General features: G+C 50.1%; 6 protein-coding genes across 6 annotated transcripts; 3 read left to right on the forward strand and 3 right to left on the reverse strand.

The window, feature by feature from the left end:
- Positions 1-834: 834 nt before the first annotated feature.
- On the reverse strand, positions 835-4,393 carry NMD5 (putative nonsense-mediated mRNA decay protein (Nmd5); the record flags this gene model as incomplete). The annotated part of the gene is made up of 6 exons (XM_046091542.1): positions 835-989; positions 1,048-1,165; positions 1,220-1,398; positions 1,480-3,347; positions 3,402-3,586; positions 3,674-4,393. 6 exons carry the CDS (start codon positions 4,391-4,393, stop codon positions 835-837), a joined length of 3,225 nt encoding a protein of 1,074 aa, XP_045947519.1.
- An 851-nt stretch (positions 4,394-5,244) lies between these two features.
- On the reverse strand, positions 5,245-9,563 carry SKI2 (SKI complex RNA helicase subunit SKI2; the record flags this gene model as incomplete). Its single annotated transcript, XM_046091543.1, has 6 exons — positions 9,258-9,563; positions 6,623-9,122; positions 6,279-6,558; positions 6,038-6,225; positions 5,806-5,985; positions 5,245-5,745 (listed from the first exon to the last, which is right to left on the reverse strand). Exons 1-6 carry the CDS (start codon positions 9,485-9,487, stop codon positions 5,245-5,247), a joined length of 3,879 nt encoding a protein of 1,292 aa, XP_045947520.1. The 5' UTR covers positions 9,488-9,563.
- An 869-nt stretch (positions 9,564-10,432) lies between these two features.
- LDX57_009805 (uncharacterized protein) lies at positions 10,433-13,042 on the reverse strand (the record flags this gene model as incomplete). The annotated part of the gene is made up of 5 exons (XM_046091544.1): positions 10,433-10,517; positions 10,581-12,269; positions 12,325-12,810; positions 12,880-12,948; positions 13,020-13,042. 5 exons carry the CDS (start codon positions 13,040-13,042, stop codon positions 10,433-10,435), a joined length of 2,352 nt encoding a protein of 783 aa, XP_045947521.1.
- A 1,779-nt stretch (positions 13,043-14,821) lies between these two features.
- On the forward strand, positions 14,822-15,188 carry SSC1_1 (Hsp70 ATPase ssc1; the record flags this gene model as incomplete). The annotated part of the gene is made up of 3 exons (XM_046091545.1): positions 14,822-14,848; positions 14,928-15,054; positions 15,115-15,188. 3 exons carry the CDS (start codon positions 14,822-14,824, stop codon positions 15,186-15,188), a joined length of 228 nt encoding a protein of 75 aa, XP_045947522.1.
- A 366-nt stretch (positions 15,189-15,554) lies between these two features.
- SSC1_2 (Hsp70 ATPase ssc1) lies at positions 15,555-17,075 on the forward strand (the record flags this gene model as incomplete). The annotated part of the gene is made up of 1 exon (XM_046091546.1): positions 15,555-17,075. The coding sequence occupies one exon, from the start codon at positions 15,555-15,557 to the stop codon at positions 17,073-17,075; it is 1,521 nt and encodes a 506-aa protein (XP_045947523.1).
- Positions 17,076-21,868: 4,793 nt separating this feature from the next.
- On the forward strand, positions 21,869-24,650 carry LDX57_009808 (uncharacterized protein). Its single transcript, XM_046091547.1, has 3 exons — positions 21,869-22,198; positions 22,652-23,039; positions 23,135-24,650. Exons 2-3 carry the CDS (start codon positions 22,659-22,661, stop codon positions 24,128-24,130), a joined length of 1,377 nt encoding a protein of 458 aa, XP_045947524.1. The 5' UTR covers positions 21,869-22,198; positions 22,652-22,658; the 3' UTR covers positions 24,131-24,650.
- Positions 24,651-24,710: the final 60 nt, after the last annotated feature.

A 24,710-nucleotide genomic window follows, 5' to 3' on the forward strand; every position in this document is an offset into this window, starting at 1 on the left:
CAGGCAGTCGGTGGCTGCATTGACCGGGAACCCGATAAGGAAGAAATGGGTAAATTGACGTCTTGTCTTGTCTTGTCTTGGCGGGTCGAGTCTACATACTATCTTCTGTACAGTAGGATGGAGGTATCCTGACTACCGGAGAGGCTGGATGGATGGCGTCATCGCTGCTGGGTCACGTGCACCGATCACCGTCTCCTGCCCAGTGCGCAGTTTAGCTCAGTACTGTCTTTCTGATAGTCCCACGTATGAATATAGAATAGACTATATAGAATAGCGAAATCAACCGGCCCAAAGTCAGTCGCCTCATGGTAATGAACAAATGAAGATAAACAAAAGGTAGATAGAGAAGAATGCATGCAAAAAGTTCATTCACAGAATTAAACTAAATTTGGGGAATCAGAATCTTGTAAATCTGTGCAATACAGAAGATATGGAAAGAGGACGAGAGAGACAATGGGACTTTTAGAAAGGATATCAGCAGTCGATAACCGCGAGGTTTGAATCGTCCAAAGAAATGTGAAAGAAAACGATCTAGACAACATGGAATATCAAGGGAAAATGATAAAATGGTGAAGACAAGAAGAAAATGAAAAAAAGAAATACGTGTCCAGCCAGCGCCCAAAGGAGACATCCAAACTGGATTAGCTAGCTTATTTTTTATATCGTAAACTCAATGACCCCAGCCAAAGCCAACAGGCTCATCTCGTTGACTGGCTGGTCTTGTTTTTTTTCTCAAAGGTATTTTTTGGGTTGCTTGTTCGTTCTTAGTTTTGCTCTTTTTTTCTTTCTTGAATCCTCCGTTCGCTTTTTGGACAGCCACTTTTTGAATGCCTTTTAGTTCCCATTCGTTTGGAGCGCTGCAGCAGCTTCGGCGTTCGCCAGGGCCTTCGCATCCGCCTCGTGGAACACAGCCTCGATCACCTGTTGCTCCTCCGGGTTGAGAATCGTCGTCAGGTTGTCATAAAGTTGTGGTTGCTCCTGCTTGAGGTCTGCGTGGGAAGACAGTTAGCGGACAATTCATCTGGAAACACTACTGGTAATACATACTCAGGAAAACCTGTTTGAACAGGCCGTAAGGCTCGATCTTATCCAGGGGTGTCTCCAGGAGACTCTCCTCGTCCAATTCATCTTCGTCGTCATCGGCAAAAGAGCCGAACTTCTGCGCCTAAACCCCTCGTCAGTATACGCAATGGAAGTCGGCGTGTAATGCTTTACTAACCTCCTTGTTCAAGAAATCAAGATACGCGGCACCTTCGTCGGCGACGTCGCCATCGAACGGAGCCTCGGTTTCATCCTGATCGGTCCATTCGATCTCACCATCCCAGTCGTTGTCTTCGTCAACATCGTCACCCTCGTCGTCGAACGTGAAGTCGGATTCTTTCGTCGCATCCTCGCGGTCTTTAGAAAAATTCATTAGTACAACATCTAGGCAGATAGGGGAAAAAAAGGGGGGGGGGGGGGGGGGGGGGGGGAACGTACTCTTCAGAGCAGCTGGCAACGTCTGGAATAGGCGGACAGCTCCCTGCAGCAGTCGGGGCCAACCCTGTTGCACGCTCGGCGGCACATCACCAGCCTTCAACGTCAACAGGGAGCTGATGGCGGCAATCGACAGCTTCTTGTCGTGAACACGTCGGAAGTTGTCGATATTCGAGAACCAAGTGCTGAAGAACTTGTTCGTCCAGCCGTTGGACTCCAGAACCTGGAGACTCAGCACGGGGTTGTAGTAAATGGCGTTGATCACCATCTCCATCAGGTGAATGCGGTAGGACTTGGTCTTGGTGTCGCCAGCGTCAATGACCCGCATAGGCAGCTCAATGAAAACCGGAAGGTACTGGTCGATGTAACCGCGCAGGTTCAGCATCACGGTCTCGGCCAGCTTGCAGCCGCATATCCGGTCCACACCACCAACCTTCTGGTCGCTGAAGATGTCCTGGACCATGCCAACAACAGCCCCAAGGTACGCCGGGTTCTGGACCATCATTTCAGAGCCATAAGCCACGTAGTTGTCCAGGGCGGGCAGCATATCTTCCAGGTAGAGCTCGGCACCGGCCTTGAAGGTCTTGTGGATGAGCTCGAACGCTTGCCACATGGTGGGCGAGATCGACTTGGAGGCGAATGTGCAGCTGTCGATGATCTCGAAGATCTCATTGTAAAGGTCGTACAGCTTGTTCTCGAGCGTGATGCTAATCACGGGCATGAGAATGGTTTCGAGGTGCAGGAGCACGTCGGGGGTGCTCTCGAGGGTGAGGATAAGAGTGCCGATGGTCTGCAAGACACCCAGAGCAGTGATACTCTTGTCATCCAAGAAGTCGCCATAGGCGTCCTCATCGCCCTTTGCAGCGTTTCTCTCCAGAAGCTCACCGACAATACGCATGTAGGTGTCCCGGAGCTGCTCGCTGAGGGCCACGGCAAACGGCGTAAGTTCGGCGGAGAAGACCTCAACAAAGTCCTCCATGACGTTAGCCAAAGCGTCCACGTCAACCTCGTTGGCCAGCTTAAGCAGCTGCTGCATGATCTGGGGGATGTTTTGCTGCATCGAGGTCCTGATGATATCGTGGCGGATGAGAGGCTGCAAGGCAAGCGCCGCCTCGACTCGAACGGGGAGCTCGGGATCCGTCATCGACTCCAGAATGTTGCGGTAGATGATCATGAGGTTGTTGGGGTCCTGGAAGTCGAGCTGCTCGAACTTCTCCAGCGTGTCGCAGGCACGAGCTCGGAGGAAGCCGTGGGGAGACCGGAATTCAGGGAAAACGTGACGGACAAAGAAGTATTCGACCTGGTCGGCGATGGGGCTCTTCTTTCCGAGAATAACGGAGGCAAGGGAGCCGATCATGCGCAGAGCACCCTCCTTCTCCCGAGGCAACTTCTGGTCCTCCGGAGCAGCCTCGTACTTGCTGACGACACCGTTGACGAAAGTGAGGATCGAGAAGGTCTGCTTCTTGCGGTTCTTCGTAAGGGCAACCAGGAAATTCGTAGCCGCGACATCGGGAGCCGAAACCTCCTCGTAGAAGTTCAACTTCCGGTGGAGGTACTCAGACGGGTCGGTCTGGAACAATTCAATGTCTTCATCCGACTGGCACAGGATGGGGAAAATGAAATGCGCGATCAGGTTGTCCATGTGCGGTTTGAGGTGGTCCCACATCGCCTTCGGCTTGACGCATTCCTCCAAGTAGACCAAGGTGTAGGAGAGAGCCGGGTTGCTGAGCCACTGGCCCTTGGACACCCATTTTTCGATTTCTTGTAGGTATCCCTTGAGAATCTCCGGGGCGAACGTAGTGATAAAGGCCTTGCCGTATTGCGTGTAGTCAGGAGTGCTGGACTTCGTCATCGTCGTGGGGTTTCCATATCTGGGGAGTCAAGGATTAGATTTGAAAACATCTTTGGCCCTGAGGGTTACCCACCGGATGAAGAGACGGTTCAAGTTGGCGTACGACCACTTCTTACACTTCCACCAGTGGTTCAGTTCCCTCTCTTCCTTCGACTCCAGCATGGAGCTGGCGGGAGGGTCCTTGGCAATGATTCTCAGGAACAACGTGCACCAATCAACGGTCGCTTGTTGCGTCTGCAGGAACGGCGAAAGCTCAAACTAAATATCATCACCAGTCAGCTCCAAAACGTTCTCCCACCACACCGCCGACTCGACTCCCTTCGGTATTCTTCCGGTCCTACTCACGTAGATAGCATGCTTATATGATTTAACGACGATCCGGAGCATCTCCGCCGCCTCGATACTTGTTTCATCGACCAGCTTCAATCCGATGTTGAGCAGTTGAGGGAACGAGTGCTCGACGATCTTATCGAATTCCTCTCGCTTTTCTCCGGCCTTGAATCGGTAGACGCGGCAGATGGCCAATAGACACTGCAAGCCGGCGTAGACCGAGTTTGCGTCGTTGGTCGACAACAGCTGCAGGGTGATGTCCAGGAAACCCGGCCACTGTTCGGGGAAATCATGCTGAAGGATCTTCTGGAGGAGCGGAACCAGCTGCGCGCGAACGTTCGGCGGCGTCGAGGCCAGCGCCGGGATCAGCCTCTCTCGGAATCCGGGTTTCTCCTCCTCAGGGATAGGGGTGCGAAGCGGGCTTTCTTCGACAGGGGACCAGCCACGGTTGATTCGGTTTTTCAGGTAGACACCGGCTACAAGGGATTCATCGATTAGTTCGGGAACGAACGCCTTGACTGGGACGATGGCAGGAAAAACAGCGACAGGTTTGAGAGGGCACACGCACCGGAAAGTTGGACGGCATTGTTCTGTTCCCCCTGCAGAATATCCAACAGCGCATTTATGAAGCCAGGTTGAGTCTCGGCCTACAGGAAAACATTCGCGGACAACGAGTAAGTACTCAGACGCCAAAGAGTTGAAGGACCATATGTTGACGAAATCCCACACATACATATTTTAGATCAATTTCCGCCTGACGCCGATTATCCGCATTCGCATCCAGCGTAGACTGTATACGGTCCCGAAGAGCTGTGACATCCATCTCGCACCAGCAACTGCCCCCAGCGACCAAATTCCAGCTCCGAATAGATTGATTAAGGCCCCGTTACGCAATGGTGAGCCGGAAGGTTGAAGGGCAAAGGAGGAAGCCAAGGGAGAGGGGGCCCTAGGCGATTCGAAAGAAAAGTAGCGGGGAAGATATTAGTTAGGGAGGAGGGCAAGATTGCAAAAGTGCACATTGGGTTTGTTGGGTTTGGTTTGGTTTTCTCGTGGATTTTCAAGCGGTGCCCGCCCCGCGCCTGTGGCAGCTAATCAGAGCCCTCGCCGCCACGCGCGGTAAGAGAATTTTCCTTTGCAATTGTTTTTCTGCCCCGGAAAGCCTCTCCGTTTTGGATTTTGGGAACCAAGGGTCGAGGCAGGTTGAAAGAAAATTTGATCAAGGGAACTTTCCTTGAATTTGTTTCTTGTCTTTGAAATCGGTTCTTTATTCCCGGACGCCAGGGTTGGGAAATGAAGTGCCCCTACATACATACTTAGGTAAAGGTGCATAGTACAACAATACAACATCCGCCGCAGACGAGGGATCAGGCAGAAACTTCCCAACTAGGAAGTCAACATGGCATCAAGGCCAACCGGCAGAAAAAGAAAAAAAAAAAAAGGCCGTTTCGTCCCCACGTGGTTCCCGCGGTTATCCCAAATTCAATCCTTTCATTTCTCATTGTCTCGTTCTAATGTTTGTATCCGTACTTTGTACCTATCTACCGTATTCCCTCCTAACACACTCTCTCCGACCGCTTCACCGCCCCCTACATATACAAAGATGCCGCAAAAATCACATCCCTCTTGATCTGCTCCTGCGCCTGTTGCATCTTGGTATATAATGTAGGATCTCCAACCAATTTCGCCGCATTCTTCACCTCCCGACACGTCTCATCCAGTCGAGTGATGGTTCGCACAATTGTGCCTTCCATCACGTCGGTTAGATCCGTAATGCGATTGAACGACATGCCTCGCGCCCACTCGTAGACCACCTCGGCCAGACCAAACCGGGGCTGACTGGCGAAGTCATTGCTGTCTTCACTGGACTGAATCACCTGGTATTGGATCTGGAAATCATTCACCTTCTCGGAAATCCGAACAATGGCTTCCTTGCCCTTCTCCAGTCGAGGTGTCAACGTAGGAACATTTTCTGTTTTCTCTTGGAAGACAAAGGCGGATAGCAGGGCGACAATCTCCTCGGGTTCGTACTCGGCCAGCACGTTTTCGAGGATGAGTTCCGTGAGGACCAGCTCGTCAGCCGAATGAATCTATTAGTGGTATGTTAGCGTGATAAAGTTGTTTCTGATAGGTAGATCTCCAGAACGCACCTCACAGGCCACCTTTCCTTTCAGCTGCACCCGCGACTGCTCATCGATGAAGCCCAACTCTCTCAATACCTGAATCCGCTGCTCATAGTCGGGGAGAAGCTGCAGGTTTTGGTCGGACATGAGCTGCTTCAATTGCGAAATATTCTCCTTGACCTGCCACTCATCATGTTGCATTTCAAACTTGGACACCGTCAGTCAGAGAAGTTCGATGGAGGGGGAAGGCTCAACTCACGTGCTTCAAGAAACTGGGACATTGCAAGCACCGGCAAGATTGAATGATGTTCGCCTGCGCTTGGCGTTTCTCCAAAATATCCCGCACTTGTAGTTCCTTGATTCGAGCCCAGTCCAGCTCGTCCCAGACAGGGCTTGACCACGAGGCGCATACTTTCGACAACTCTTTGTCCGCAAACTTAGCCGCCTCTGTATTCTTCTGTCAGTCTTGGCCTTACTTTGCTACGTCGACCGCAACCCACCTTTCTTGATGTTGAGGTACCAGATAGGGCCCCCAAGTTTGACCAGGGTGTTGGTAACACACTCAAGATCCGTAAGCGGGATCTTTTGCACTTTGAGATTCATATCCGCCGAGCGAGTCGGAAGCTGTTGCAGCAAATCGCGGAATTTAGGCAAGAAAGGAAGAATATCGCTCGGATGGCGCTTGCTCCCCAATTTGCCAATTTCCAGAACTTGGATGTTGGGTGCAGAGCCACCGCTGACTCCTTCTTTGACAATGATACCAGCAGTCCGGTATCCTTCCTGTAAACTTATCAGCCAAACTGAACTCCAAAGACGAGGGAGAAAATGAACATGGTTTCCTTACCTTTCGGTATACGATCAGTCTCTTGGGCACAAGAAGACGTTTACCCACCGGCGACGAGAGCAACCCGACATTAAGCTCTCTGGTTAGCTTCTCGTACTCGATTGCCGCGTCATGACAGGCAGCAAGGTCAATGTCACAGATGTCACAAGGCTCGCGTTTGATTTTCGCCAGACTAGCCTCTGAGAGTTGGACTTGCTTCTCATGCTCCGGTAGTAAAGCTTGAGTGGCGTTCTCACTGAAACTTCGCTTGATCATTTCTTCGATCTTTAAAGCTTCCACGCGTAAAAGGTTCAAAATCATGTTGTACGTAAGTCGGAACTGAGATCGAAGCTTGGTCGGATCGCCGAGAATCATCTTTCTCAAGGCACCGGCAGGAGGCGCCTCTTCTCTACCCCCGTTGACGATTATCACATAACCGACATTGTCAAGACCTCGTCGTCCAGCACGTCCAGCCATTTGTGTGTATTCGCCAGGCAACAGATCTCTGAAGCCCTTGCCATCATGTTTCCGGAAACCAGAGAAAACGACAGTTCGAGTAGGCAAGTTGAGACCCATAGCAAATGTCTCTGTGGCGAACAGAACCTTGACCAATGATTTAGCAAAAAGAATTTCGACAATTTCCTTCATGATCGGTAAAAGACCGCCGTGGTGAACCGCAATTCCCCTGCTCAGCAAGTCGCGAAGCCGAAGCACCTGTGGAAGACCTCTGTCCTCGGGCTTTAGTCGAGTCAGTGATTTCTCGATAAACATGTGCACCAAACTCTTCTCCGAAGCAGTGCAAAAGTCCTGATTCGAAAGTGAGTTTGCATTTTCTTCACATCGTTTCTTGGAAAAGACGAAGATGCACCCTGGAAGCAAGTTTTCCTTTCGCAAATGCTGAACGAGCTGTACCCAGATCGTCTTATCCTGCGCGGCTGTAGTCCGTCCTCCACCCCGTCCTGTGCGGGCAATATTTCCAGAGCCTCTAGTTGCCTGTTGTCCTCTGCCCCTTTGGCCGGCGCCTCCACGTTGGCCATTGCCTCGGGGGCCACCTCTGCCAGGGGCTTGTCCGCGTCCTCTTCCCTGCTGCCCACCTCTCTGTGCCTGGGATTGGGCCTGTGCCTCGGCTGCCTTTTGAGCCTTGATTTTATCACGGCCCGAGATAACATTGTCGGCCTCCTTCCAGCCATTCTCGAGGAAACGCTTGTTGGAGTCGACGATCTTGTACTTGTCTTTCCCGGCCCAGAGATAGTGTTCCAGAGGAACGGGTCGTTTGGCGGTTGAGATAACGTAGATGTCCTTCTTCTTTGTGCGACCAACCCACGATGCGAACTCCTGCGTATTAGGAACGGTTGCAGATAAGAGGATCAGAGTGACATGCTCGGGGAGCATGATAATCACTTCTTCCCAGACAACACCTCTTTCAAGGTCGTTTACATAATGCACCTCATCAAAAATCACAAACTCGACGTCCCTAATTAGGTCCGCGCCGCGGTAGAGCATACTTCGCAGAATTTCAGTGGTCATGATGAGGCAGCTTGCTTCGGGGTTGATCTGGACATCGCCAGTCAAGATGCCAACATCGTCGAACTCGTTGCGGAAATCTCTGAATTTCTGGTTGCTCAGAGCTTTGATAGGAGATGTGTAGATGGCCTTCGTCATGTGCTTGGCAGCCAGCGCGATCGCATACTCAGCGACCACGGTTTTTCCAGCCGACGTATGTGCTGCGACGAACACTGAATCGCCTCCTTCAAGATGATAAACAGCTTCTTTCTGGAAAGTATCCAGCTCGAACGGCCATTCTCGAGCCATATCCGGAACGAGTTCATTGAAATTAGGGATTTCCTTGTTGACGTCAACAACGTGCGCCCATTCTTTGCCGCCTTTCTTCTGAGCGCCCACAAAGAGCGGCGCGTGGGGTTCCAGAGCCGGAAACTCAACAGGGAGAAGAGCATCGATGTCCTCTTCTTCCCCGCTGAGCTCCCCTTCATCTTCCACCTTCACCCCTCCACCGTCCGAGGCCGTCTCATCATGATCGACATGAAGGTCAGTCTCCTCTTGTTGAAGAGTATCTTCAACCTCCTGGTCAGCCTCTGCGGACTCTTTGGACTTGGCCTGGTCGAACTTGAGGCCCCTGGTGAAACCCGGAGCTATTTCTAGTAGGCCGTCTTCGCCTCCAAAGTTAATGATTCTATCCAGACCGGTCTTTTGGCTACCACTTCGGGGCTGTCCTGTCGTTTGGTTCTCGGATTCCATTTCGGCAATTGCTTCCACGCCATCCAAACCACCTGGAGCAAATGGGAAGAAACCGGCTGCACCTCTGACAAAATCCGCACGCCCAGCGGGTCGACGAAGAAGAGATGTTGAGTTCTTTGCATTCGCGCTGCTAGCAGGGACAGTCACCTCATGGTAGCCTGTGACCCGTCCTTCTAAACCTTCGCGGTCGAAACGGACAATAGTCCGTGTTTGGGTGCCAGCGACCTCAAACAGGTCTGTGTAGTCTGTCGACACATCCCATCTCCTGCGATAACGATCAGTCATAGAACATTCAACGTAGCGTATCTCAAGGGAAGATGAGGAAAAGATAGCATCGAATAAAGAAACAACAAAATCGCATAGAGAAGTAAGTACAGTAAAGGAGGGATGATCCACAAACCTTTGCAGACGATTCAGCCATTCCGGACTAAATTTCGACGATGGGGCTAGAAACTCATGCTCCAATTCAGCCTTGAGGTCGGCAGCGTTCTGGCGAGTCTTTGGTCGCGGGCCGGGGTTCTGGTATGAGCCGTTCTCTTCCTCCAGAAGCCGCGCATCAAACGCCGATCCACTAAGCTGCTGCGTGTTCAGACTCAACTCGGCGAGAGTTGAGGCAAGACCTTCAGCCATCGTAGAAAGAAGAGGGGAGCCAACTATGTCAAATGGATGATGTATCTGTCAAGAAATCAAGATCAATGCACTTCGAGAACAGGCTACTAGAACATGAAGTCTAGTGCAAATTGACTCAAATTGCAGTCTTGTACAGTGCCAAGTGGAGTAGTGTGAATGGTTTGAATGGGGATGTGGAATGGGCGATGCTTTGCCAACATTCACAGGTTGGCGTGGTTGATTGAAGGTGTGAGCGTGAAGAGGCAGTTGGGCGGCATTTAGCGGCGGTACCGCACACAACAACTTCCTGTTCGCTGACGTCGTGTGTCGTGTGGGGACAGCTAAACTGGAAGCAGTCGCTTCTGATCGATCGATTTCAATTGCTTCACGGAACTCTCCTTTGACTTTTTGCTTTTTACTTTCTTCCTTTCTAATTCTAGCCACGTTTGTCTGTCTATTTTTTTTCCCGGCAATTCTTGAATTTGCAAACACTCTCGACCAAGACAAAGGAGAATCGCAACTTTTATTCATATTAAATGGTACCTGAGTTAATGGAAATATTCCTTCACAATTTCCTTGACGCCAGAGGCAGATGCAATATAATAACCCAAGCCGATGATTTGTACTGAGCGCTCCCGAAAATGAGAAAAAAAGACAAGAAAAGAAGAAAGTACAAAACACTCCCTGAAGCCATAATTACCTGTGCTTAAAAAAATATCTGGAATGTCGTGGCTTTCGAAGCGTCCAATCCCTCTCGCAGAAAGGGGCATAGAGGTCCATATTAAACATGGATAAAAGGGAACAGATGAAATGGTTGCAAAAAAAAAGAAAAGAAAAGAAAGAAAGAAAAGAAAGAAAACAAAGAAAGTTTGGCATCAAAATGAGGAAAAAACGAATATCAACCGGTCCATCGTGAAAGACATAAAGAGGAAAAAGAGTCATAGACGGCCAAGTGAGAGGGCGATTTTATCGGTAACTGACAACAGGAAATGTTTTCCGGTCTCTTATGTTGAGCTGATATTCAAAAATCCCATCCACCGTGGCAATATAACTATAAAGCAATACGAGTCAGCTATTTTCTCTCGAAATCGGTGAAGCACCAAGATGAACTTACAGCGTTCTGCCATCCGCGCCCCAGCCGATTCCAGCTGTGCTACCTGTATCTTGGTCTCTATACGCAGCACCCAAACTTCGATCGGGTAGTTCATCCAAGATACTCCGCATCCACCGTGAAGAGCGAGACTGGTCGGAACCTAACACTTGTTGTCGATACCGTTCGCGTTGGTTGTTTCGGTTGTGTGCTTCATTAATTATTTGTCGCTGACGCCGAAGTCGTTCTAGCGCAGCAACATTTGTCTCCAACTCGGAGCTAGAGAGGCGCGATGGCTCATGTCGAGCCTCCGATGTACCATCTTGCCTCCCAGATCGTCTAGATCTGGAATGAGATTGCTGGTGTGTCCTCGGTCGCAGAGTAGAGTCCGTGGCTGTAGTCGAATAGTCGAAATTAGCCGTCGGGCGACCAATCATGCGCAGCCGCTGATTCGACGCGCTGGCCTCGTTATTGGAACTGCTGGGATCACTAGAACTCGACTCGCTTGACCGCTGCGGATGTTCCAATGTAGCAGAATGTATCTCGGAAGGCGAAGCGGTCCAAGTGAGTGTTATACTTGGCTGTGGATCTAGGTTTGGATCGCTCGTCTCCTGCGTACGATTTCCCGCTTCCGGATTGTCGTGCGACAACACCACAGAGCTTTGTCGCCGTACATTCTGCCTTCGATTGAGAGCGGCCGCATGAGCAGGATGTGTTTCTCGCGGCATTTCAGGCGACGGTTCGCCTTGACGAAGGGGAGAAGTGGGACGAGAAGCACGATTGGGTACATCTGTGGAACCTTGGAATCGTGAACGAGGTACAGGCTGTGGATTCGCATTAGTTCTGGCCCGTCGCTCCGCCAGACCATCTTCCAACCTCGACGTCCAGCGCGCCGTGTTCAAAAACTCCACGATGAGCCTTTCCCTTTCGGAGAGGTCGTGTATTAAGCTATCGCGCAACGGCAGATTGTCAGACGAGGCTCCCCTGCGTTCATTTGACGGGTTCTCGGCCGAATCGAGTATCGCCCTCTGTGCTGCGTCAACTTCATTGCGTGATTCTAGGCTGAATCGACTATCCAGATCGAACCCCAAAGCCACAGAATCATCTAAGAGAGGCTCGGTCCGGATTTCCTGGATGCCGGGTTCGTTCATATCCAAATTGAGGATCTGCCTACGCACAAAGGCCTGACGAACATCTGCAATCCCAGCCCGTCCTTTCTCCTCCAGCCACACTAAGAGATCCCAAGGCTCAGGGGCAAACGTCATACAGCGCACAGCACCTCCATTGCAACTGGGCCTCGAAGAATCGAAATGGCATATAACCGAACTTTTGGCGTTTGGCTCACATCGAAGTGTCTTGACGTCAAACACGGTAATAACTCCAGACTGCGATCCGATAGCGCACAGTCGACTGAATTGCGAGAATGCGATGCTGAAGCAGCATCCGTCATCAAACCGCGTTCCAATATCCATCTCCACGCAGCTGAGCAGATCCCAATTCCAACCAGAGAACCTTTCGCCGCTTTCTGTCAGAGCGGTTGAATTGGGGTCGCGACTGACGTCATAAAAATAGGCACGGGTCTCGTCACCCACAGCGGCGAGAATGCTGGAGTCCGGGGACATTATCGCATAGTTCATACATGCTTGGTGGTGTAGGATTTTGATGACTTTCGATCGGGTCAGAGAATAAATGGTAACCGTCTTGTCGTTGTTACTGTTGGAGGAAATTAGCACGCTGCGCTGAGATTGGCGTGTCGCCGCATTCGTACCTCAGGACAGCAATATCTTCATCCGTCGATCCCTTCGCATCTCCAGGCAAACGATGAATGGTCACCGAATTCACGATACTGCCACCAAATTTATGCAATCTCACGTCTGGCATCTCCCTTCTCCCAGCATCGCGGGAAGCTCCGGGCTCCTCTCCTGCCAGCCACGAAGGGGAAGACCTCGAGGACGACTCAAGGTCAATTGGCAGAGCGCTATCCACATCCGATGACTGGGAGATCGTTGAGCCAGCGCCATCCTGGACGCGCCCATTCCGATCGGTGACGCTGACAAACGCGCATTCGCCGTTATCCGAACCCCCCACAGCTACCCACCCGTTACCAGCAGCAAGGCATTTCGGTTCGAACGGTATGACTGCCAGAGTCTCCCGCTTTTCGGTGGAAATGTGGACCGCGTATATGACCCGGTCGACGACGACATAGATCCTGTCGGGGTCGGCGGTGCTAATATAATTTCGGAGTTGTTGGTGGCTATGGGGGCCATTAGCTCAGATCCGGTCCAGCAGGTATAGATGATGTAACCGGGGAGGATGCACGAACAAATTCGGGATCTTGAAGGGGAAGAAGCGACGCTTCGTCGGGAGGATCAAGGACTCGGTCGGATGGTACCTAGATAAGCGAGACAAGGGTCAGCTGGCGGTCGAGACAGACCATCACCTGCAGGAAGAGTCAAGACCAACGAGAGCGCAGAATCCGTTGTCATGGTGGTTTTAGTGTTGGGATCAACGTGACATTGTCGGAATTACGGCTAGAAGGAGGCACCGCCGTTGGGAAGGCGACGGGGTTGAAAGTCAAAAGGCGAAGGAAAGATGACGGTGACGGCGGCGGAGAGAGGAAAGACGGAAAGGTCACAAGGGGATAATTAGGTGGCGATGATCAGTTGGGTGAGATAGAAAGGTGAAGGTTGCATATAGCGCTGCCTGCAGCTTTGCCGATAGGGAGACTAGCTCAAGGTAGCATACAGTGACTGGAGTTCAAGCGCCCTCCTTGTCGTTCACGACTTCCGGAGGGTCCTGACGGTTTGGAGCGGATGACGTAAGACATGACACCTTCAATCCGGGGAAAACTTTTTCTTGTCCTGCGGGCGAATGCGGTCGAGTCATTCGAGTCCTGCCGCTTTCAGTGCTCTGATGCTCTTTCTCGCCCGGCTCTCTGCTAGCTGATCTGCCGAATGCGTTTCGGTTTCAATCTCTTTGGTGTTTATGTTTATTTCAAGGTTCATCTGCCCTTGTAGTCTGTCGGTTCTGCTTGCGTGAAGCTCCCGTCGGACCACCACCCAATTTGCAAGACAGAAGACAGGAAGCATGGGCATGTGAGATCCTAGGACACTCTATGCTAGGATAATTCACCAATTACAGTTTATGGCGCCAGCGGATTCTGCATCTACCCGAATCGAGAACGCGCTCATCCAGATGATATGACAGAACGTGCATCGAAACTGGAAAATTGAATAATATATGCGAAGCCATCTCAAATATTGAGTTAGAAGGTTTATATGCTCTTGAAGATTTGGGGCTTGGTTTAGCTCATTGCCTATATGCTCGCCTCTGTATGCTTACCTCTGGAAGCTACCTACGGCTACCATTAGCTGTTTTGTGTCAATGAAAGCATAACCAAGGAGAGTGGAATGGCCTCGAGATGATCACGACCTTACTATTCATCATCAGGGCTTTCCATGCACATGGTCTATAGATGGGGGATTGACTACGTGGACAGGTAAATAGTCCATAGTTATTCAGGTTGTGTTAGTATATATATCGGTACCTGCATCCTTTTTCCGTACAACTCACGTCATTGGCCGAAGCTATATACAGATAGAAACGCACTCCCAGTGACAGACTATAATGTGATAATTTCTAAATAATGAATTATATAGACCATAACCTCTCTCTCCGTACATTGAACTGTAAGAATTCTCGGGAAAAGCTCGGATAAGGCAATAAACCACGAGTCCCACCCGGCATTGAGAGATGATGGCAGAAAATAGGAAAGCAATGGAGTGGCCTCCACCTTCAGCTTCCGGTAGACATGACTAACACGTAGTTAACTAGTTAGTTAACTAACAAGTAACAAAATGTTCTAGTAGCTAGTAGATACCTCCGGTCCACTGCGATCTTTGCCTCCGAGGAAAACAATCGGAGCTCCTCCCGAGTCCCGTGATTGGCTCGGTTAGCAGGCGGTCTACCGTATCAGACGCTGATTGGGCCTCAGGCCGGCCGGTTGCCCGTGATTCTACCAACTTCGACGAGCGGGCCGAAGCTCTCCGTGCAATTCTTTTTACGCCTGCTTTGCCCGTTTCCCTTCTTGCCTTCTTCTTCCTCCGCAAACACTTCCTCTCCATCCTCTCCTCTATTATCCTATCCCTTTAATCCACTCCATCCTCTCTCCCTCTTCTATTCTCCTTCGATTGAATCGATTGGAGCTTCTTGTACTTCTTTTTTAATTTCCTCTGTATTTTTTATCCCTATTTAATCTATCCGCAATGTTGTCCTCTCGCATCTCTCGCGCTGTAAGTTTCTTCACCTTGCGACAGCCATCGGCCAACATGCGCCTCAGCTTCAGACAAACTGACTGATCTTCTCTTCTAGCTCCCCCGCGCCTCTTCCATCGCTCGTCCCTCTACCTTCAGAGTCCCTACCACATCCTTCCGGAGATGGAACTCGACGGAAGGCGGCGAGGAGAAGGTGAAGGGCCAGGTCATTGGTATTGACTTGGGTAGGTTTTTGTCAACACATCAATAAAAAAGATGAATGCAAAGCTAATTGGAACCTATAGGTACCACCAACTCTGCCGTTGCTGTTATGGAGGGCAAGACCCCCAAGATCATTGAGAACACTGAGGGTAAGTGAAAATTTTTTTTTTGCTCCTTGATTTGGCGGTCAGAGCGCGGATCGGGAGCTTCCCGCCATTCGATGTCACCACTGTACTAACTTGAACGAAAAGGTGCCCGTACGACGCCTTCCGTTGTCGGTTTCGCCCAGGATGGTGAGCGCTTGGTCGGTATCGCTGCTAAGCGTCAGGCTGTTGTCAACCCCGAGAACACTTTGTTCGCCACCAAGCGTCTCATCGGTCGCAAGTTCACCGACGCTGAGGTCCAGCGTGACATCAAGGAGGTTCCCTACAAGATCGTCCAGCACACCAACGGCGATGCCTGGGTTGAGGCTCGCGGCCAGAAGTACTCTCCTTCGCAGATTGGTGGTTTCGTCCTCAACAAGATGAAGGAGACTGCCGAGAACTACCTCAGCAAGCCCATCAAGAACGCTGTCGTTACCGTCCCCGCCTACTTCAACGACTCCCAGCGTCAGGCTACCAAGGACGCCGGTCAGATCGCTGGTCTGAACGTCCTCCGTGTCGTTAACGAGCCTACTGCCGCCGCCCTTGCCTACGGTCTGGAGAAGGAGGCCGACCGTGTTGTCGCTGTCTACGATCTTGGTGGTGGTACCTTCGATATCTCCGTCCTGGAGATCCAGAAGGGTGTGTTCGAGGTCAAGTCTACCAACGGTGACACCCACCTTGGTGGTGAGGACTTCGATATCAGCCTTGTCCGCCACATCGTCCAGCAGTTCAAGAAGGAGTCCGGCCTTGACCTCTCTGGCGACCGTATGGCCATCCAGCGTATCCGTGAGGCTGCCGAGAAGGCCAAGATCGAGTTGTCCTCTTCCCTCCAGACTGAGATCAACCTGCCCTTCATCACTGCTGATGCCAGCGGTGCCAAGCACATCAACCACAAGATGACCCGTGCCAACCTCGAGTCCCTGGTTGACCCTCTGATCAGCCGCACCGTCGAGCCCGTCCGCAAGGCCCTGAAGGATGCCAACCTCCAGTCCAACGAGATCCAGGACATCATCCTGGTCGGTGGTATGACCCGTATGCCCAAGGTCACCGAGTCCGTCAAGTCCATGTTCGGCCGTGAACCCGCCAAGTCCGTCAACCCCGACGAGGCTGTTGCCATCGGTGCCGCTATCCAGGGTGCCGTCCTGGCCGGTGAGGTTACCGACGTTCTGCTGCTTGACGTCACCCCCCTCTCTCTCGGTATCGAGACCCTGGGTGGTGTCTTCACCCGTCTGATCAACCGTAACACCACCATCCCCACCAAGAAGTCCCAGGTCTTCTCCACCGCTGCCGACTTCCAGACTGCTGTCGAGATCAAGGTCTTCCAGGGTGAGCGTGAGCTTGTCAAGGACAACAAGCTGCTCGGAAACTTCCAGCTTGTTGGCATCCCCCCTGCCCACCGTGGTGTTCCCCAGGTCGAGGTTACCTTTGACATTGACGCCGACTCCATCGTCCACGTCCACGCCAAGGACAAGTCCACCAACAAGGACCAGTCCATCACCATCGCTTCCGGCTCCGGTCTCTCCGACGCTGAGATCCAGTCCATGGTTGACGATGCCGAGAAGTACGGTGCTCAGGACAAGGAGCGCAAGTCTGCCATCGAGGCTGCCAACCGCGCCGACTCCGTCGTGAACGACACCGAGAAGGCCCTCAAGGAGTTCGAGGACCGTCTCGACAAGGCTGAGGCTGAGCAGATCCGTGAGAAGATTGCCAGCCTCCGTGAGTTCGTTGCCCAGAACCAGTCCGGTGAGGGTACCGCCACCGCCGACGACTTCAAGCAGAAGACCGACGAGCTCCAGAACGCCAGCTTGACCCTCTTCGACAAGATGCACAAGGCTCAGTCCGAGCAGCAGCAGCAGTCCCAGGGCGGCGAAGCCGGCCAGCAGGGCGAGAACAAGGCCTAAATGTGCCAACCCTGAATCCGCTTGAAGGATATGGGTAACCCTGTATTTCTGTTTTCTTTCTTCGATTCCTAGAGACCCTTCTCTCTTCGTGAATGTTTTAACACGCATATGATATGTATACATACTTTGATAGCTTTTACTTGGTGTCTGGGGGTTTTCATTTCATTTCCTTTTTATTTTTGTCCGGATCTTCTGTTTTATCAACTCCCCCGCTTGCCTTTCATACCTCTTTGGCTGGTTGAGCACTTGTTTTTGGTTTTCCTTCTCTTTTCTTTTTTTTTTTTCGAGACAACCTTGTCTTACCATGTAACTTAATGACATAACGGCTGGGACCACAAAAAAATCAGGTTGTGGTGGGCTTGGGAGCGTGTGACAATAGAACAAGAAATTCTCCTCTCGATTTAATCAAAACCTTTTCCCCTCTCAACATGGACATGGAGTATCTCTGGCACTCTCCTTAGGACTTTGCCACAATGGAGTCGTAGTCTTACTCTGAAACCGTTGTTATCCCCAGGAGGTGGTTCAGTTGCCCACAACTTGTTGCTTCTGGAATCGCGTCGAATCGGCAGTGGGTCAATTACCAAAAAGTCAGCAACAGTGTTTACATTATGATTATTATTGTGATCCGTGAGGATTAGCTTGCTACCTCACCAGAATAGACTGGGAACCAAGGGACCCCATGTTGGTCTTCTTAACATCGATATTAATATTAATATATTGATTGATTAATATGAAGAGCACTCCATTCAGGGAGTATGCACCGGCCAAAGGCAAAAGTACTGATTCCATCCGCTAGTTCCTTTTTCACAAACAGCTGTGGTTTTGTGTCTTTATCCTGGCCAGCTAGCTAAACCAGTTGGATTCGAACTAGTTGGCGCCCAGGAGGGTTACTTCAATGATTTGGGACTGAGACCGTGGCGCTGTTTACTCCCTTCAGGATGATCTGGATGTCTGAGGTCATTAACCAAGATGATTATTCTCTGGAACATGCGGATATACACAGTCGAACCAGTAGTTAGAACCACTAAGGTGCAGACACTAGACACAAACACAGACACAGACACACAGACACACTTGCTTCCGCGTTGTCCTCTGCCTTTGCCAGCTGTTCATTCACCATCCCTACTAGTCTGCGGATGATCACAGGATGGACTCAATTTAATTAAATCCAAGGCCATTTAATCAACCGTTAGGGGCGAATCAGATCAATCGCCCTAGCTTACGGACCCCCTCCCCTAACGATGAAAAAGAAAAAACCCGCTCATCCAGAAGATGGTCCGTCAGTAGGCTGTCTGTCCATGTGGGTTGTGGATTTTTTTTTTTTTCTTGTACTTCCCTTTTTATTCTCGCTTTTCTCTTCTTCTGTCTTTCTTTAATTTCGCTATTATGTTCCCATTCTTTTTGCGACTTTTGGGAATAGAGATTGACGTTTTTCATTATGATAGTGATCTTTCTTGCTGGTCTAATTTAATTCTCCTATTCTAACTGGGCGCTTATTCCGTACTTTTTCCCATTCAAAAGAAAAAAGAAAAGAAAAAAAAAAGAGTAAGACTTGACCCTTGGCCCTGGGACTGACTGAGGAAATAACTCGTTTATGCTTCCAGACCAACCCTAGCCCGATGGGGTAATATAGTCATCATTTTAATTTGATTCTTACTTACGGAGTACTGTGTAGGAGTAGAATCCACTTCCCTCAGGAATCTCTCGGGTTAATACTTTTTTGTCAAGTCGAGACCTCAGTCGATTTCTGACTGTGTGCCGTTAGTTTTGATTTTAGTTTTTAGGTATCCAGGCTGACTTGACTTTGACCTGACACTGTGGAGAGGAGAGGGGCAGGAAATTCTTAGGACAGCAAATAGTCTGACGAAAAGAGGATCGGGAGGTTTGGTTGATTATTATTTGTTGGGGTTTTCTATTTGTAGATTTTTTTTCTTATTTATTTATTTTCGTTCGAAATATGACGATTCTTTGCTGTCATTAAGCTACTTTACTATTAGTATTCTCCCACTTGTTGTTCTTATAGGTAGTCATCCGGCTATGGGAGCGTGGAGTGATCATGTAACTCTCAGCTTGGGGATAGCTAATTAGAACTACGATGGTTATTTCCTGTCTGTCTCGATAGTAGTCAACTTCCTTGCATATACGGAATTACGGATAGCCTTTGAGCGATAGATGAAAAATCTTCCTGTTGGTTCTTGTTATTGGAGGGGAGGGATAACGATGTCATCGCTGCTTCTAATCACTAATCTGTTCATGCTCGAGAGCAATAGAAGAAATCCGCCCGCAGAATCCGGTTTTTTCCTTGGATTCGAAACCTCCATTGAGAACTACGGGGTAGTAGCACGTAGTTATCTATGTCCATAGTCACTCCATACAAATTACTGAACCGGGGTTGGGGAAAACCGTGAATCCCACAAGCACCATCCTGCAAGTATGATAGCCATCCATCTGTCGATGAAAAGAATTTTTCCTATTGGAATGTTAGATAGAAAGGGGGGGGTTGACAAACTTCTCAGGACGACCGACGAATCCTGGACGAGGGGGAAGGAGGGAAGGGGTGTGGGTGGGTAGGCGAGATGCACAGTTGGTGGAGCATGATATGCAGGATTGACAATACTTTTTGGACTTATCGATCCAGTCGAGGTGAATAGTTTGGAGAGTGGTTGAGCCTTGAGGAAAGCAGGGGCCTTCACACACGGTACGGCGTGGTTCCAGTATGGGGTAGTTGGTAGTTACTATTATTTTCTAATAGTCATGGCAATCGAAGGAATAGACTATCGCCGGAATCTACGGAGGAGAATCATAATAATGATGGTTAATGGCTATCTTCATTTATTAAAGTCCGTTAGGAGCCGGGGTTGGCATTTATTTGTCCTTACTATTTTATTGAGATTATGATTTTGTTCCAGACGGACAAGATGATCGGTTCCCCGGTCCATTGCCATCTGTACACACACTTGATTGACACTACATTACTCAATGTACACTCAACAGTTCACACAATGTACACTGATAAAGCATTCGACCTCGGCCATGACATGATCTAGGCAGAACATAACCAGTCAATCCCCAACAATTGGCGATGCCCACCTTTTTTTCCTGGTTTCTTATCGGCAGCACACATGCAACGGGGGGGGCTCCACCGGGGGACTTGCAGCAGCGGTGCAGCAGCCTGAACAAATCAACTGTGCACACAAATGCAGTCAATGCATTGCTCGAGGGAGGGTGGACAGAGAGTCAGAGACAGAAAGAAGTCCTCTACACCATAGACGTCGGAAACGACGATTCCGTCAGTCCTGGTTGCACTCCAGATTCATCGTGGAGAGACCCATGGATGTATCAACCGTCCGGCCCAAAAAAACCACAAGAAAACAAGAATAAACTTCAAGGGGGTGGGAAGAGAGACGGGACAGCAGGGGGGAAAAAAAAAAGAAGACGAGGCCAATTGATTAATCTCCAGCCCCATCGAACTTGTCCCGCCCAATTTGCGCGAGCCAGTGGGAATCGCTTCCTTTAGTTCGTGTTTTGCCCGCCTGCAAAAACGTCGCCTTTCATCATTCGTCGATCGCCGGTCTGTTAATGTACCTGTTCCAGGAATAATCATCGCGCTTTCTGGTCGTCTCCACTCGGTCCTTCACACTCCTGCTCGAGCTGCTCGACTCTCTCTGTCTCCCTGGTAGGAGGGGGGAGGAAGGCCTTTCTCCCTGCTGGAGGTCCCTCTTCATTCTTTAATCTCATTGTGCCATCTAAGACTGCGTTGTCCTTCCCCCCCTTCTTGTGTTTTCTTGTTCAGTATCTTCCAGCAATGAGGAAGAATGGATGATCGATTTTATTCTACGGGTACGTACCTCGGTCTCCTACTGCAATCCACTTTCTGCGTCACTTCCACAACACTACCGATCTTCTATGATCTTCCACATTCCTTTTCATTTGAATTGCGTTACATACAAGTAGTAGATCATCTGGATCTCATTGGTCCCCGGTCGCTAAAAATAAAGTAACGAGTTCAAAGATGACTGAGTAAGTGAGTATTATTCAAGAATCCGAGTCTGAACGAAGACCCGAGAAATCTTCCTCCTTGGCTCTCTCCACCCTTGCCTGTGGAAGGGAGAGGCAGCTCGCATGCAGTCCAGAATCCAGATATGGGGATGATTCAAAAACTGTCACTACGGAGTACTGTGTGCACTTCACCACCAGATCTACGGAGGACTTGACAAGTTCAACGCACAGTGCTCCCTACCATTTAACTTTCTGACCTTCCCCTCCTTCACGGGCAAAAGCACAAGGGATGCTGATAAATCACAATTATAGATCGATGAATTGATTATGTTTGTCACTAGTGTGACAGTAGTGGATTTCTATTCGGAGAGCGTCTAGACTACCACAACGCATTGGGTGATTGGGTAAGTAGCAAGTAATAGTCGATGACGGATGTACACATGAATGTGCCGACATGGATTAGTTGAATATTCTTATGAATATGATGGGGACAGAAAGACGACAGAGGACACCTGAATATTCTGTTGTACGACCAGACGATTATTGACAATTATTACAACATCTGCTCACCAAAACCGGACCCATGGCGATGTTTGATTCCCACTGACCGCAAGACGCTAGCTTTCTGGCTAGTTGCTTTAGTCCCTTGGAGCTGTCCCAATCGATCTGGTTTTATTTATTTTAGTCTTTCGTGTCTTTTGCTCATTTCTCTTAGTCTGGCTTCCCGAAGTACTCTTGTTTTTTCTTTTTCTTTTCTTTTTTTCTTTTCTTGTCCTCTTATTTTTAATTTTTTTCCTTTCTCAAAAAAAGACAAACACTAGCGGATTTTTGGCTCCAATTCCATTCTATTCGCGATTAACCTTCTTTCCCCTCGTCCCTTCCCCCCCTCCCTTCTCGTCTTTAGAATTCATTTGGATGATTTTCCAATCCATTAAATCCCTTGCGTGGCCGTTGAACCACTTGCATCGAATCCCTTCATCTTGACTGGACGAGCGGGAAATTTCCCAGTTACTTTCCTGAGGGCAACAACGGGCAGGGTGCAGCGCGCTAGCGGTTTGTTTTTCTGCTTCCTTTTTCTTGTCTGGTTCTTGTAGTACTTTCTACTGTACTCTTCTTCCTGCAGAGTAAGTCTTGATTCCTGCCTTGCCTTCAAACTCACACCCCGATCTATTCGTCCATGCTTCTCTCCGCACTTCTTATCTTCCTCTCGCCCTGCCTCTTATAATTGCTCCCTTTGCTCACTCGCCCTTCATTCTAATACACCGTACTCTTTGCTTCCGTTTAATCCCCTGTTCCCCTCGGCTTCCTGACTAGCTCTCCTTGTTTTACCTTTTTTTGCTTTTTCTTTTCTTTTCTTTTCTTTTTTTTGCTCTTTGCTTTTTTGTTTCAAAATTTTTGTTTCCTCCTTGACATAATCTTCACATTCTATTCTCCTACCCTTACTTCTTCTCGTTTCTTAATCTCCCTTTCTCCGCGCTTCATTCCCGACAACCGTCTGCATGTACATGCCCCCCCCCCCCCGAAGAAACCCAGAAGTAAACCTTCAGAGCACTAATCGTCGAATTGTCTCCAAATAGGGTCGTCATGACAGTTGCCGCGCCACCTGTGGCTCCGGTCCATGAAAATGGACTCAACGGAGTTCCGCATGGACACCATGTGAACATGAGCCTGCCACGTTTCCATCCAATCGCCATGAACCCGACTCAGATTGCACACCATGAACACATCATGCAAAATCACCATCACTTCCGACCCTTCCAACCTCCACCTATGCAAGAGCCGGGTCCTCCGGCGCCGCCACCACCGCATCATCCGGTGAACATAGACCACATCGAGGCCCGCCTAAGGCAATTGGAGCACGAAGAAGCATCGCGTATGGCAGCTCGTAGCCATCTACTTGCCATTCGAAAGCGAGAGGACGAAGATTATCGTAGGATGACCGAAAATGCCGAAGCCGAAGAAGAGGTATGATATAAGAAGTTTAAAAAAATCTGCGGCTCCCTTTTCTCTTTTGTATAGTGTTGTCTAACCTGGGGATGTGGTTGTTTTGCGCTTTCTAGGACCTACGTAGGCAACGAAAACGCCTGAAGCGGGAGTCGATGGGACTGGGATTTAATGCAGGCATGGATTCTCCGCCTCTTCGCCCGACGCCGCCGCGTCGTCTCTCGGAGACCAATGCGGCCACCACCCTTGCGTTCTTCAAGCAGCAAAGTCCTCCAGAGCCCCGGCCAATTCCTCCACCGCCAGTTCAAGCACCCCCGCCTCATCCTCCGCCGCAGCACATTCCTCACGATCCGACGGGCGCGACCTCGATCCGACGGAAACAGAAATATACCATTAAGAACGTGGAAGCGTGGGGGGAACGCCATGGACGGCCGGCGGCACATGATCCTTCCGGACGAGCCCTGTGGAAGCGACCGTCGGACGGGAGTCTGGTGTATCTGACGTGCCCGGTGTCCGGCTGTGGCAAGTCGGATTTCGTAACCCTCCACGGGTTCATGTGCCATCTGACCAAGAAGCACAAGGACCGCAGTTTGGGGAGTCAGTCCCGCGCCCTCGAGGTCTGTGGGATCGTCTACGATCCGAACGCTCCTCTGCCTCCGATGTCCACGGTGAATCGTGCATCAACCGAGGAAAGTCGTCTGGAATCGGCCCCCACCGACCCGGAGGGCTACCAGCAAGAGGTGGATTATTCTTCGGGCTCCGAGGAGGAGGAAACACCAGAGAAGCCTTGCCTCGTGAAGACCGAATCCTCAGACCGGCCGTTGCCCATTCCCGCCGCGTCTCTGCCGGCCGAAGAGGACCGAAATAAGGCGCCCAATCCCACCCCCAACACCTCCACGAAGCAGTCCATCTCTTCCATCATTGACCGGGACCCCGAAGACGATGCTCGCGAGCGGATAAACTCCATCCCTCGTCCTCTTGAGACCGTATCCCGAGCCTCTCCCGAGCCACCACGCCCTACCTTGGACGAGGCTGAAATGCCTCGACACCGAGAACGAGACCTCGAAACCGAGCGCAGCAGCGTGTTGAAAGAAACCGCTGAGGCTAGATAATCAATGCAAGAGAAGAAACAAAAAACAAACACAACGTATTCAAAAATTGGTCTCCCTTTGCCTATCCAGCATTTGTTTCCTCGTTTTCTTCCCCTGAGGACCAAAACACCTACATCATTTGCATCCCTCCCTCCACCACACAACTCCACCTCGCATAGTATGAGCATGCTTTAGCCTTCGTTCTCCGTTTGCCGCTTTGCATCAATACCCTTCCATTCATCGTGCATTTATGGGTGGTCCTTTGTATGTTTTATAATAGTGTAATGCCTCTCTCTCTCTCTTATATATCACCTTGGTGGTTATATTGTCACTTTATATTTAATTATGCTATGGATTGAGGTGCCAATTCAATTTGAGCGTTATTTATGGACACTCGTGTAGATGGTCACGGCAGGACATTTTCTAGATAGGACTCGATCCGGTGCTCATCACCTAAGACTGATATTCGAGATCATTCCATTCTAGGCATTGAAGAGTCATCTGTGAGCCACTACCTACAACTAGACATAGTCAACATAACACCTCATTTCTGCATAAATAAATAGAGTATGTCTATACACAACACCCCAAACAGAAAAGA

Source organism: Aspergillus melleus (genome assembly GCF_016097325.1).
Source record: "Aspergillus melleus strain CBS 546.65 chromosome Unknown contig6, whole genome shotgun sequence".
Taxonomy (NCBI): Eukaryota; Fungi; Ascomycota; class Eurotiomycetes; order Eurotiales; family Aspergillaceae; genus Aspergillus; species Aspergillus melleus.

Coding starts and splice junctions, on each gene's coding strand:
- LDX57_009808 (XM_046091547.1), top strand. CDS start 22,659: ATGACAGTTGCCGCGCCACCTGTGGCTCCGGTCCATGAAAATGGACTC. Junction 23,040..23,134: donor ATGCCGAAGCCGAAGAAGAG/GTATGATATAAG, acceptor TGCGCTTTCTAG/GACCTACGTAGGCAACGAAA.